Raw genomic sequence first — 12,749 nt, 5'->3', positions numbered from 1 at the left:
AGCTATCAACCTTATCATGATTGAAAGGAAAAATCACAATTCGAAAAACGACATGTCCGGGTGACAAAGATTTGCATGTCATGTAAATTTTCAGTATTGCCCCTGACTATATTGTTGCACATTTTCTCGTATGTTCAGAGTTAAATGTATTAACATTTTCCCATGAAAAAACCTTCTCCTTAAAAATCTTCCTCTTACTCCTTCAGGAGAAAATCCGAGGTTTGAGATCTATGACTGGTTTGCAATACTTTCTCAGCAACCACATACGTGGAAATTTTTCTACATTTTCAGTAATACGGGCATGGGGCTGAACCCAGTGCTATTTTCACCAAGCAAGTACGAAAGAGGGGCAATATGGCAACTTGCATCCCAAACAACGAAACAAGAATGTTTTTTCAGATGGTGCAAAATGTTGAATTCTACTAAAGAAAACGTAAGTATAGATGGATTATGATTTATTCATGTGTCAGCTTCTACTGTGGCCTTTACAACGAGCAACTACATAAATTTTGCGGTACTTTCCGCTGAGTGTCCATATGACAGCACAGAAGAGCCAACTTCCTTCGAAAAACAAGAATTATGACAATGAAAAGAATAAATTTTTTTCCCATTTATTGGTTTTCCCTTAACCATTTCTGAATTGGATGTAAGCAACAGCACTGAAAAACAAGCAAAAGATTAGGCCATTTGCCGTCTTTATCAAGATTGGGATTACCTGTGGTTCGACTCAACATCTACGCTGGTTTTTCTTGGTATGCTCCTCTTCTGTTGGTACTTGGCATAAGAGTACCAGATCCCACCAGCAGTATTGATGACCAAACCAGTCACGTTCAACACGTGCACGTCTACACCACCTAGCAGCACAAAGCCAAGAGTCTGCAGAGACACAGAGCAGTATTAGAGCGTGGCCAAATGTTAAGCCGCAGACCACATGAAGAGACCAGCCATTTACCGTGGAGACCACTCCTTTGAGTACTCCAACTATGGTTGTGGTGAGAGCAGAATTGACCGTTGTACACAAAAACATGGTGAAGTTAAGGACGATGCCCATCAACAATGAAAGTATGAGGATTATTGAAAACGTAAAAGAATTAGCCTGTCAAAAATCAGACAGCAGTACTTGATGTTAGGAAGTTCAATCCATCCAAAAATGAAATCTTATTATCAGCCATTTCTGCAATGACTAGTGCTCTAGACTGCTCTCGGTTTTCTGAAAATTTCATAATCCACATGAACTCGACCAGCCAAGAAGTGCAACTAACTTGATTTCTATCTAGAAGCATTTCCAGTGTAAGGAATAATCAACAGTCTTATCTTATTGCAACAGAACATCTTCAAAGTGAATTATGATGGATAGTACAGATACCATACACAAGGTAGATGGGAAACTCGGCACTAGAGAATAAAAATGCTTGCCGAGCATTTTACTTCCCAGTGGTCATCACTTGCAAATGCTTGAACCCTTGACAAGAAAGAAAAGGAGATAAAGACTGCCACATGAGTGCAGCTGCTCATGTGCCAGTTTTCAGAAAAAACTTGGTTGTAGGTGCCTATGTGTATATATATATACACACACACAGACACACACACACACACATGCAACAGATACCCAACTAGGGTTTGGCACATATTTGCAGCACCCATGTCACATTGGTGAGAGATCTAATAGAATTGCTCCGGCTGTTGGTCAAATTTAGCATTGCCTACAATCACAAATTAATAGACTAACCTTTTCAAACAAGACAGTCAACGAATGGGGGAATTCTCCTGTAGCTATAATAAGGAATATCAGAAAAGGAAGTGAAAGAAATCCATTATAGAACATTAGTTCAACTGACGACAGTCCATCCTCTGCACCAGACTTTTCCACCAGAACGAGATACATTGTCTGAGACGTAAACAGTAATAAACCATGAGGAATTTATCGTATAGGGTCCAAAAAAAATTTCATGTGCAGTATAGCAACAAGTATTGGGAAGATGTGCGTGTGCTGGTTCCACCAAACCTGGAAAAAGACGGAAGAAAGAGCCATAGAGTACCCAAACAAGTCAAATGAAAAGTCTCCTAATGCCGCAATAATTACTCCAAGACCAATCAAGAGAACTGAAAGAGTAACCTGAACAACAAAACAAAAGCAAGAACGGATTTGGATACATGCAAAACAAAAATGAGCATTTTCAATCAAGAAAGGGAATGACTGAATCACATAAGCTATGACCACCATGTTCAGTCGTTAGATATTATATTGCCAGTTTACATCCAACCACAACTAAGAGTATTTTAAAATAACAAAGTTTTGCTCATCCAAATATAACTGATAAACAGGCATATCAAGTTTCCTTTACCACTAGCACATCTAGAGTGCACATCAATCTAAAGACAAAAATACATATAGATACACAAGAGACGGATTCATCGGTAAATTGCATTTCATGTCAAAATTATTATGTTGACTAAGATGAGATTGTGAAACCAAAACATGCAAAATATTATTAAATTCAATAAGGTCAGACTGTGCAAGTACCCCCAAAGCACACCTTGCAATGCTTTCTCTTCCTAAGCTTAATGTATCCTAAATAGGAAAATAGTGTAAAACATTGAACGAACATGGGCATCAGCTTGATTATATTATATTATTTAGTTGTCATAATTGTTTGTTTTAACTTTCAAACTGCCCAAAGACATCGGCAACTATACATCTGGATAAATACATATGGATGCGCATGTGCACCCATATCCATGTGACTGTCCAATTTTCATTACTAAAACTAAAGGAATTTTCATTAAAGGACCAAATTTGATACATTAGAGCAAAAAAAAGCTCCACACCTACGAAACCATCTAGGCCCATCTTTTGATTAAGACGGTCTAAAAAACTTTACGTTCAATAGCTCATGGTCAGCATACTCTTTCTTTCAGGTAGTTTAAAGTTTAAACTGCAATTTGAGCTTAAATGGTGTCAAAACAAGTTAACAATCACCATATTCCTTGGATTTCCTGTAAGTCAAGCATCATCCAACTTAGTGAAGATGGTGCGTTGCTAAATCTGATTCTCCTACCAAATCAGGTTGCTGCCATTTAGGTGAAAAGCCATATTCATCCGAAGAATAATACAGCTCACAAATGAATAATACCAGAACTCGCTATCAGCTACTCTCATCATCAGGTATCATGATCAGCCAGACTCCCCTAAATTCAGCAGACCAACTGGTATGGGATAAAAAAAAAATCTGAAAGGATGGGTCCAAATGGCATAAGGTATAACCAAATAGCAGAATACATCATACTTTCAAGTGTCAACTTTGTAATAGAAAGCTGTATATCAAAGTCACTATAAAGTATCAAAGATATGCTACCATCTGACTTTGTGTCCCTTTTCTTATTGACTTGTAACTTCATGAGAATTAAAATTCAAATCCTGATATTACTTAGGAGCATCTGTACAAATTTGCATGTGTTTCATATATGCTGAAAGAGAGCAGCAACAAGTTAGAATTTTTACCTGAACAGATGGATGCCCTTTTCCAGTGAAAACCCCAGCAACCAATACAGCCAGCGGTGTAAGTCTTTTCAAAGCAATGTACATTGGAATATTAACCCCTTTGAGACTTGCTAAAGCAAATGCCACATTTGCATTATAGAACAGAGAAAGTGGGAGAAGCTTCTTTGCAGTCTTCGACTCTAGACCTCTGGCTTTGGTGTATCCGTACACTCGACCAAAGTGTATCAACAAGGTTGTTGCCAGTTGCTAAAACAAAATTAAAGCAAACTTACATTGAGCACATTAGATGGATTTCACATTTTATTATGGAGTATGAATCACACCTGGAGAGTAAGAAGCGTCATGGAGTGCACATATTCCATGAGAACAGCCTTGTTGATGAAGACCATAGCCATTGAAGCAATGCCATAGGACACAGACGCAGCCAAGCTACAAAACAGACCACAAATAACCTCAGGCCAAAAAATAAATGACAACATAAGAAATAGCAAGTCAGCTGTTATGTGGTTGTGCAACCCATGATGAGTCAATCGTTACAAGCCTAGAAAAATTTATAAAGTCAAAAGTTACGTAAAGGAACCAGATAATGAGTAGTAGAGAAATCATAAAGGAAAATTTCTGCAAGGTGATAGAAAACTGTAAAACAATAAGATTAACCAATGAAGAATCAAAACACACACTTTCGACATTTAACATAGAAGAACTTTCCCTAGGTCTAACAGGTGTAGCTTCAGTCAGCCTTTCTGCACTTAGTAACATTCAAGAATAGATTCGTTTAAGTGTTTCAGGGCTTGTTGGTACACATATTATGCTGTTCATGTAGTTTTTTGCTCTAATGGCCTACAAGATTATCCTCAAGCTTCAATCCTAGCCATTATAATCATGCTCAGTACACAAGAATAGTTTCTGCTTAATTGTTCTAGCCTTCTTGGAAAGTTTACCATGTTGTTCATGATTTTTTTCTATCCTCATCATATATAATATTATCCATATTTGAAGATCACCAAGTCTTCAACTAAATGCATCTTCTAAGCAATTGGAATTTGTAACCGTCATTTTGTGCTCCATTTTGCTTGAGAAACTGAAAGGAATAGTTAAAACACTATAATTATTAATTGATGGTTTCAGTCCTAGTAACATTTAAGTTCTGATACAATGCACAAGTGCTATGACCTTATTATCTAAGCTGTCACTGAATTGCAGATTGGACACAATGATATGCATGAGAAACTAATTTGCAAGCTTTTGTCCTAAAATTGACTGCCTGGGGAGAGAAAAGGGCACAAACAAAGTTAAGGAAAAACCAAAATGGAAGTTTCTCCATGCTGTTCTCGGGTAACAGAAAAAGTATACCTTCCTTGGAATGATCAGAATATATAGGGTGTCCTTTAAACAATATGTGCTTTATTAAAATCACATAAAATACCTCATGAAAGAACTAACTTCAGGAGCAACATTATCCATGGCGTTCACTTAACAATCTACCAACCTAAAACCTGCGAGGAGAAAAGAAAAAAGATTAAATAACAGACTCTATAAGATTATATTGGATAACATATTTGAACATGTTTCTCAGGATAAAAATGAAAACAGAGAATTACACTTTTAGAATAGACTATAGAGATAACAGCCAGGTAAAAAGTGCATATATCTGAATTATCTAGAAAGTCACTAAACATGCACAATATACCCAGTTAGCCTGAAAACAATTTTAGGTCGATAGCACATTAGAGAACGTTTCCCATGAACAAATTAATAAAAGAAAAGGAAAAAGGGCCACATGCACAAACACGACAATATAAGAAATGCAGCACATATCCCATTTACTAATTGACGTATAAAACAATTCTCTCTGTCATTACAATTCTAAGTCTTCTACCTTTAGACAAATAGGAAGCACACAAAAAACATATGGTAAACATTAAGAAAGTTAGAACGCCTTCACAAAGTCGAGATATAATGTCAAATTTATCAAAAAACATCCATGAGAGGCCTTTTTGTCCGGACAACCAAGAATTTTTCGGCCATTTTTATATTTCTTTTAAAACCATAGTTCGTGCCATTATATAACGTAGAACACCTGTCTCCTTATAATATCAACTTGAAGCAAATTCATACATCTATCTTCGCCAAACAACAAAATTGAACAATCCCCATTAGATAAAGAAAATTCAAGCTCCCGCAAATAAATCAGATTCAATAAGGGCCCAAAAGTGGATGAAAAGAAAATAATGCACAATGTTCAGTAACTAAATGTAGTTACAATTATGGTCACCTATTGTCAATTTACTACATCTTCCAGAATCCAAAGCTTAGACGGCTCCAACTACAATCGACGCGGCTCTTTTATATCTGCAGGTCAGGACCGCACATCAGTCCAATCAACCGGATAAACGCACCCTCCAGGATTTATCATCCATCTACGTTCACCAATATAACTAAAACTACGTGAATAAATCGTAGAACCAGAAGCCCTAAACCCTAAATTTCGACAAGAATCCCATTACTCCGAGGACGAACGAGCAAAACAGACAACCACCCGATACAGAAATTATGCTTAAATCTTCCACCAATCTCTCATGAAATGCACCATTCGTAACTAGAACATCCTAAATCTATAAAGAGCAATATAAATTTCCAGAAGATAAGGAAAGACATTCACCTCAGTGATTTAAACTGTACCACCCAATTTCCATTGAGCAAAGAAGAAAAAAGGGAGAAGAGAGAAGAAAAAGAATAAAAGGAGAAGAAGGAAATGCTGCTATCGTGGAGAGGTCGCTTCACGTGCCACCGAGAAGTTCGGGGCGATGGGGAAGAAAAATCTAAAAAATAAAAGGGAGAAAAAACGAAAAAGGAAAACACAAAGCCTCCGTGTTTTCTAGCGGAGAAAGCTACCAATCGACTAAAAAAATCAAAAAAATGGCAAAAGTAAACTACAAATTAAATACAGACAAGTAATAACAAGTCCATGAATAAACAGAATCATAGATCCAAGAATGACAGATGCAAATAGCGTCGGCGACTCGCAAGAAGACGGAATTACTGCTCGTCTTCCTAGACCAACTCGGAGAAAATTGTAAAGACGTAACAAAAACAATTGTAAACTTCATTTAGTCAACTCCCCAAAAACAGCCGTGAAATCCTCGGCACAAGCGCCTAACCTGGTTTGGATCACAACACGAGATCCAAGTCCATAAACTATGGCCAAACTACGAATTTAATAAACATCAATGGATCTCTTTAGTATTTAACTGGTCATTGAGTTCGATGTGGTACGCAGCCTTGTAACCGAATTTAGATCTGAGTCTGATATCCGAGGAATACATATAAATGTCATATCCTATGCTACTTGCATTTAAGCCCTGCTTTGTTAAAGCGTTTAAGTTTGATTACACAAAATCAGATGAAAGTGAATTTGGTAAAGTCTGAATGCTGCCCAAATCCAAACTGTTTATGTGCCTAAGGTTTTGTCACTAGCATCTCAGATATGTGGATTTAAGGTTGGTCCCTCCTTCTCATCCAACCTTAGATCCACAGTTTTTTTAACAGATAACATAGATTTAAGATCTATGTTTAAACTAAGAATCACACTTTTTAATGCAGATGTGAAATTATCAAACGTAACTTAGCATCTTTTAAAATAAAAACATCAGAATTATGTTTATACTCAACTAAATGTGGACTGAAAAGCAAACTAAACAATATGGTAGCATGCATGGAATCCCAGATTGCGTAATCAGCTTGGATTTGGTAGAATTCTGTACCTGACCCGTTTCCATTTCGATCTCCCATTCCTATACATATAGACAGATTCGGAATTCGATCTGACAGCGGACTTGAACCCAACACGTTTACATCTGGTTTCTTTCTCATCCGGGTCAACATTTTGGACTTCGAGCCTAAAATGATCCGGGTTGCGTGCAAATATCCGTTTGAAGAGCGTCGGACTCTGCCGTATTGTCCGTTGCTCATGAAAACGGACGGTGGTGATCTTGGAGCTGTAATTTGCCGGACCACCGGGTAATGTAATGTCTCCTTTTTGCCGCGCGCGCGAAACGCAGTGGGAGAACTCCGGCGCGTGTCGTGGTGGTGGAGGCGGTGGCGGTGACTGATGGCCAGTAGCTGTGCAAGTTCCAAATGGTGGTGGCCGATGATCGCCATCGCTGCTGCAGCGCTATCTGCCTCCGCGTCTCTGTCATGTCGGAGACTCTCTCTCTCTCTCTCTCTCTCAATTCAATATTTGAATGAAGCCCTAAAGTTCGTGATTGAGCATTTAGCTTGTTTCTTATCTGTTGGGCAGTTAAACGATTGGAACTTAGGGTTTACGCTTGTTGTTCTGTTCTTCGATATGCAGTTCTTCTCTGGTGGAAGAGGCATAGAGAGTTGGAAAACCGGGTTCGGGAGTTACAGAAGTCCTTGGAATCGGCATTGGGGAAATGCGCCGCCGAGAGGCGAGGTCGGATTCGAGCGCAGCAGGTTGATTCGGGAATCTATTCATGAACTTAGTTCTGCTGTTATGAATTGCTTTTTCTATAGGCCTTGTTCTTCCGGTCATTCTGCTATTGCTTTCGAATAGTCTACAATTACTCGAACTTCTCTTTGACAATTCTTTTCTCCCAAATCACTGGACACAGTATGTGGTGAACTTTCAAGCGAGGTCAGTTCATACTGAAATATCATCAGGATTGTACAGGTTCCTAATTAGTGTACCATAGAAGTATCTTGACTATCTGACAGTGGACACTTGTTCCCTAGTGTTGTACATTTACTAGGTCAATAGGCGAATGTGCAACACCACCGGATCAGATTTCCTGGTTGATGCACCATCACCAGTCCTACACTTGCAAGCCAAACATGTAGAGATGCAGTCGTTGGTGGCGTTTTACATTCAACATTGATTAAGCGGATATCACTTCCATTCTGCTTGTCAATCTCAACGAAGTGAGGATAAAGTTCTTATATTGTCAAATCGATTCGGGAAATTAGCATCGCATTTTATGATATTGATGGATGGACTATGTGTTGTTTAAATGTGAGAATAACACAGCAGTTGCCCAAAGTTTGTTGATAGTGTTTCGCGTTGGAAGATCTGTTGCTTATGAAAGATCACTTGTCTTATTTTCTGAATGCAGCTTTTGTCATTAAGGGTTCCATTTATTTCACTTCGATCTAGTCGTCCGTTCTTCCTAGATAGACTAGAGTTGAATCTGAAGGAAAATGTGCTTGCGGAACCAGAATAAAGGGCTACCAGACAAGGCTTGTGTTTATAATGGTTCTAGACTTTGAGCAATTATTTCTGACCCTATGAGAAGATCTGACATTTCTGATGTTTCAATCTTAACGCCTTGAAGAAGAAAACCTTTCTTCTTAAGAGAAAATGATCGTTATGCATAAATTTGATGGCAATGCAACATTTGAACCTTACAGGAATTAAGAAGAGCAGTTATGCTGCATGGATCTAATAAGTCGGAGATAGTTTCATACCCACTTAGACCTATTGGTGTTGTGGAGTCTTGCTTTTCCACCAGGTATTTGGCAATTGGCATTACGTCAATGACATGTTTTTATTACTCAGCCTTAAGATCATTTGATTCCTCTAGCATGAGGCATGTCTTTTGGGTGTGTACTCTGTCTTTTTCTATGATGTATAATATGAACTTGGCGGGGCTGTTCATGCTTTTCATACGATGACCCTCATTATTCTTTCCATGACTATCATTTTCTTCACGGTAGAAATGGAACACCACGGCAGCCACTACTTGTACCTTTAGCAAGGGCATGTTTGGTTTTGGAAACTCATGTGCCTACTGAAGCTCTTGAAGGCCTTTCAGGATACTCCCATTGCTGGATCCTTTATATATTTCATTTGAATACAGACCTGGAAAGGTTATGGGAGACTTCATCCAGTATGAAGTTAAAAGCAAAGGTTTGTCTTCCATTCTTAGATCTTAAATCAACGAATTTTCATAGCTTAGTATGTCTAATCTTCTGCGATCGTTCAGGTAAGAGTTCCGAGACTTGATGGTGGTAAAGTGGGAGTTTTTGCAACAAGGTCACCACATCGTCCTTGCCCTATTGGTCTTACTCTTGCAAAGGTCTCTCTCTCTCTCTCTCTCTCTCTTGTCCAGTGATTAGAGTTCCTCACTGTAATTCCCACAGTAAAAGCACCAAAAAGAAAAGAATGAAAGGGCAAGCACATGACAAGAGGGGAAATTCAATAACAAAAGGGAATTAGGATTTTTTCCATCATCAAATTAGTCCAAAAAAAAAGGGCCTTTTTAAGAGGTTTGAACCCTAAATCCGAATTAGATCTCAGATCCACTAATAAAAAGGGTCCAAATCCAAAATAACATGAATTCTAAATAAAGCCAAATCTAAAGCCTAACTGGATCCAATCTGTCACTAAACCACACTGCATCACTCTCTCTCTCTAATAGGGGCTGTATAGGTATAAGTCAGTCTTTATCTTATCTATAATTTTAAGGGACTATCTCTTTTGACCTCGTTTTTAGCATTAAAGCCATTTCTCTTAAACTAGTTTGGATGCTAGATCCAGGCATTACATGGTTTCAAATATTCAGTATCATCCAAATGGGCTAGTATAAGTTGATTGAGGATAAATTTGTGTTTTGGCTTTTTATCTTTTAGGGAGCATTTGATTACTTCGGATTTGAAATCCATGGAACTGATGTGGATCTGATATGGCATGCTTTTGCTGATATGGAAAAAGATCCATGGTTAGATCAAATCATCAAATTAAGGATCTTAGGTAAGATCCACATTTAAGATCCTTGTTCTTTGCATTGAAAAAGGTTGGATTAAAGATCGGAGAGGGGAGGGCCTGATCTTAAATCCACAGTTCTCACATTCTCAGGATTTCAAGACTGAGACCATCAAACGCCCTCTTATGTAAGCCATTGAAAGGATTTATAGAACACACTTGAATGAGCAATATGTGCAAACTGTTGTCACTAAATGATAAGTTGGACAAATAATGTCATAATAACTTGAGGATACAAAATTATAGCAATCTTAATCCTTTATCTCATGCTTTTTTAGTGGATTTTGTGAAAGAGATATCACTATTTTCATTTTGCAAATGCCGAAAAAAATTGAACTTTTTGTTTGACATTTGTAAATGTGCTGAATAACTTTATGTTTTGATGAAACATGAACATGTTGGTATTTCAGATTGAAGATGTGAATGGGCGTATGGTCCTGCTTTCAGGCATTGATTTGGTTGATGGTACGGTAAGATTCTCTTATTTAGCATTAGGGCCTACTATTTCATGAGACATGGACACCTTTATGTTTGCTTCTCATTTTGTAGCTGAACTGAATTACTTGACGTAAAGATGGCTGTCTGATGTTCTCTCACATGTTGTCAACAGCCGGTACTTGATATCAAACCTTATCTACCATATTCTGATGACGTCCCTGAAGCAAGTATACCAGATTGGGTTATGGTATGTCCTTCGTTACGTTGCTAATTGGAAATTTGAAACATTTCTTTCTCTCTCTCTCTCTCTCTTGTGCTGGTGCGGTTGTTTTTGTCTCTAGTCAACCATCATGAGAAGCCTTTCTTTTCAGGATGGAGAGGCGAGTCCATTAGCAGTGACAAGGGTGAATTTCTCCATGGCCTTCTATGACAGTCTTACTACTTGTTGGATGACAATGGTGCTCCTCTCTCTTTCTCTTTACTGATTCTTAGATCTCATGAAGTCAGTGGGCACAAGATTTTTTGTGCTTCACATTCAAACAGTGAATAGATCTCCTTCTACAGGTCATTATTTCTCCGTATCACTATATTAGTTGCTGACGCTGTTGATTTCTGGCCATTAGCCAAAAGTAAGGTCAACCATATTTTGCAGTATTGGACCTTAGGGAAAATCACTTTCTGTGATTTGAGATTTCTTGTTTGACTATGGTGCTCTTTCATTCTTTGATCTTGAGAAAATTTTCTGGAAGTCACTATTCTTTGTCCTTCCTTGTATAATGATACAGCCTCTTAGGGGTCACACTTAGACTGTGCAAAATGTAATCTTATTCATTCTTGTCTTCCATTGCCTTTTTCTTTGAAGAAACATTGGGTGGTCCTCTTGTTTAAAGATTTGTATAGTGAACTTGCTGTTTAACTTTTTTTCTTCTTCTCAGGGGAAAGAATCATTTTATGCATCTCCCTCTGAATTCCAGAGGTTGATCAGTCAGATACTTTCATGGGACATTCGTTCAATGTCACAAAGAAGCAGGCCACATTGTTGTGTTGTTCCTACTTGTAACAACAAAGAGAGAGATGAGAACGACCATGAACCCATGGTAGGTCAAACTTTCAGGTCAGTAGGGAGTTCGCATGAAGATGTTGTTTATCACTTGATCTTGGAAGGCATTGATGTTGAATATACAATTGACAAAGACGCAATTGTTTTGGTTGAAAAGGCAACGGCATATCCTGGTAGTGGTGAAAAAAGAAGAAAATGCAATTACCTGATATGGAAAAAAGTATTAGAAACCTAAGAAACATTGCTTGCAAGGCTGTGAAAAGGAAACTGAGCATTACGGTAGGGTATGTATGGAGCTGACCTATTGTATAGGTGCTTTGGGGTGAAAAGGTTGGTGTTGCTGTGATTCTCTTGGGAAGGATTTCTGAATATCTGGCCACATTTTTTGCGTTACCATTAGCTTTTGGCTGTTAGGAACAAGAGTGGACAATTCTAACCAATATTTTGCTACCATACTTTTCTTATTCCTTGTATTTGTTGTCCCTGAAATTTTTTGAATTTCTTCTGAATTGTGTGATTATGAATCTTGTTATTCCAAGCGAGAAAATGTTTGAGACCTGCATAGACAGACGGTGGCACACCTTATTGATTAGTTCCTTCTATATATGTGACTCAATTGCGTTACGGTTCATGAACTTGATTGCATTTGATTGATAATGATTAATGAAGCGGGGTGCGCGTCACAAGTTCTTCTCAGAGTTAATTTATCACGTCACACTCGACACCGCAAGTGTGAAGCTAATTTTAATTCTTGTGCGCTCGATAGAAGCAATTGCAGTTGGTGGAATGTGATCCGAAACTATCAACTTTGCAAGGGATACGACCAGTTCGACGTTCACAATTCTTTTGAGTTCAATTCACGTGGTCACGTCTACAAGCGGCCTTTCTTTTAAGATTATGGTTCCTTTGAACCCAAACCAATATACCGTCAAAAGATTGTTTGAATCCTTCTGAAAGTCAATCAATTG

General features: G+C 38.1%; 2 protein-coding genes across 4 annotated transcripts; one reads left to right on the top strand and one right to left on the bottom strand.

Annotated features, from left to right (window-relative positions):
• Window positions 1–434: 434 nt before the first annotated feature.
• On the bottom strand, window positions 435–6,608 carry LOC116252930 (UDP-galactose/UDP-glucose transporter 7). Of its 3 annotated transcripts, XM_031627554.2 has the most exons (9): window positions 6,165–6,607; window positions 5,778–5,854; window positions 4,929–4,998; window positions 3,826–3,931; window positions 3,503–3,748; window positions 2,006–2,116; window positions 1,730–1,888; window positions 953–1,096; window positions 435–876 (listed from the first exon to the last, which is right to left on the bottom strand). In XM_031627554.2, exons 3-9 carry the CDS (start codon window positions 4,964–4,966, stop codon window positions 712–714), a joined length of 969 nt encoding a protein of 322 aa, XP_031483414.1. In that variant the 5' UTR covers window positions 4,967–4,998; window positions 5,778–5,854; window positions 6,165–6,607; the 3' UTR covers window positions 435–711. The 3 variants fall into 3 exon arrangements, with proteins under 3 accessions (XP_031483414.1, XP_031483415.1, XP_049933497.1); XM_031627555.2 differs by lacking the exon at window positions 5,778–5,854 and having other exon boundaries at window positions 6,165–6,608; XM_050077540.1 differs by having other exon boundaries at window positions 5,778–6,607.
• Window positions 6,609–7,474: 866 nt separating this feature from the next.
• Window positions 7,475–12,397, top strand: LOC116252168 (uncharacterized). Its single transcript, XM_031626272.2, has 9 exons — window positions 7,475–7,701; window positions 7,857–7,978; window positions 8,930–9,030; window positions 9,236–9,428; window positions 9,505–9,597; window positions 10,694–10,753; window positions 10,894–10,968; window positions 11,093–11,179; window positions 11,657–12,397. The coding sequence occupies exons 1-9, from the start codon at window positions 7,614–7,616 to the stop codon at window positions 12,014–12,016; spliced, it is 1,179 nt and encodes a 392-aa protein (XP_031482132.1). The 5' UTR covers window positions 7,475–7,613; the 3' UTR covers window positions 12,017–12,397.
• Window positions 12,398–12,749: the final 352 nt, after the last annotated feature.

Source organism: Nymphaea colorata, chromosome 4 (genome assembly GCF_008831285.2).
Source record: "Nymphaea colorata isolate Beijing-Zhang1983 chromosome 4, ASM883128v2, whole genome shotgun sequence".
In the NCBI taxonomy this organism is placed as follows: domain Eukaryota; kingdom Viridiplantae; phylum Streptophyta; class Magnoliopsida; order Nymphaeales; family Nymphaeaceae; genus Nymphaea; species Nymphaea colorata.
This window is presented reverse-complemented; position numbering and strand designations above follow the sequence as displayed.

What these genes read in the sequence shown, in the direction of transcription:
- LOC116252930 (XM_031627555.2), bottom strand. Translation starts at nt 4,966, where the DNA reads ATGGATAATGTTGCTCCTGAAGTTAGTTCTTTCATGAG. An exon ending in GAAGTTAGTTCTTTCATGAG is followed by an intron (nt 3,932 to 4,928) that starts GTATTTTATGTG and finishes TCTGTTTTGTAG; the next exon opens with CTTGGCTGCGTCTGTGTCCT. An exon ending in TCAAAGGAGTGGTCTCCACG is followed by an intron (nt 877 to 952) that starts GTAAATGGCTGG and finishes GTGTCTCTGCAG; the next exon opens with ACTCTTGGCTTTGTGCTGCT.
- LOC116252168 (XM_031626272.2), top strand. Translation starts at nt 7,614, where the DNA reads ATGGCCAGTAGCTGTGCAAGTTCCAAATGGTGGTGGCCGATGATCGCC. An exon ending in TTGGTCTTACTCTTGCAAAG is followed by an intron (nt 9,598 to 10,693) that starts GTCTCTCTCTCT and finishes TTGGTATTTCAG; the next exon opens with ATTGAAGATGTGAATGGGCG. An exon ending in GTATACCAGATTGGGTTATG is followed by an intron (nt 10,969 to 11,092) that starts GTATGTCCTTCG and finishes CTTTCTTTTCAG; the next exon opens with GATGGAGAGGCGAGTCCATT.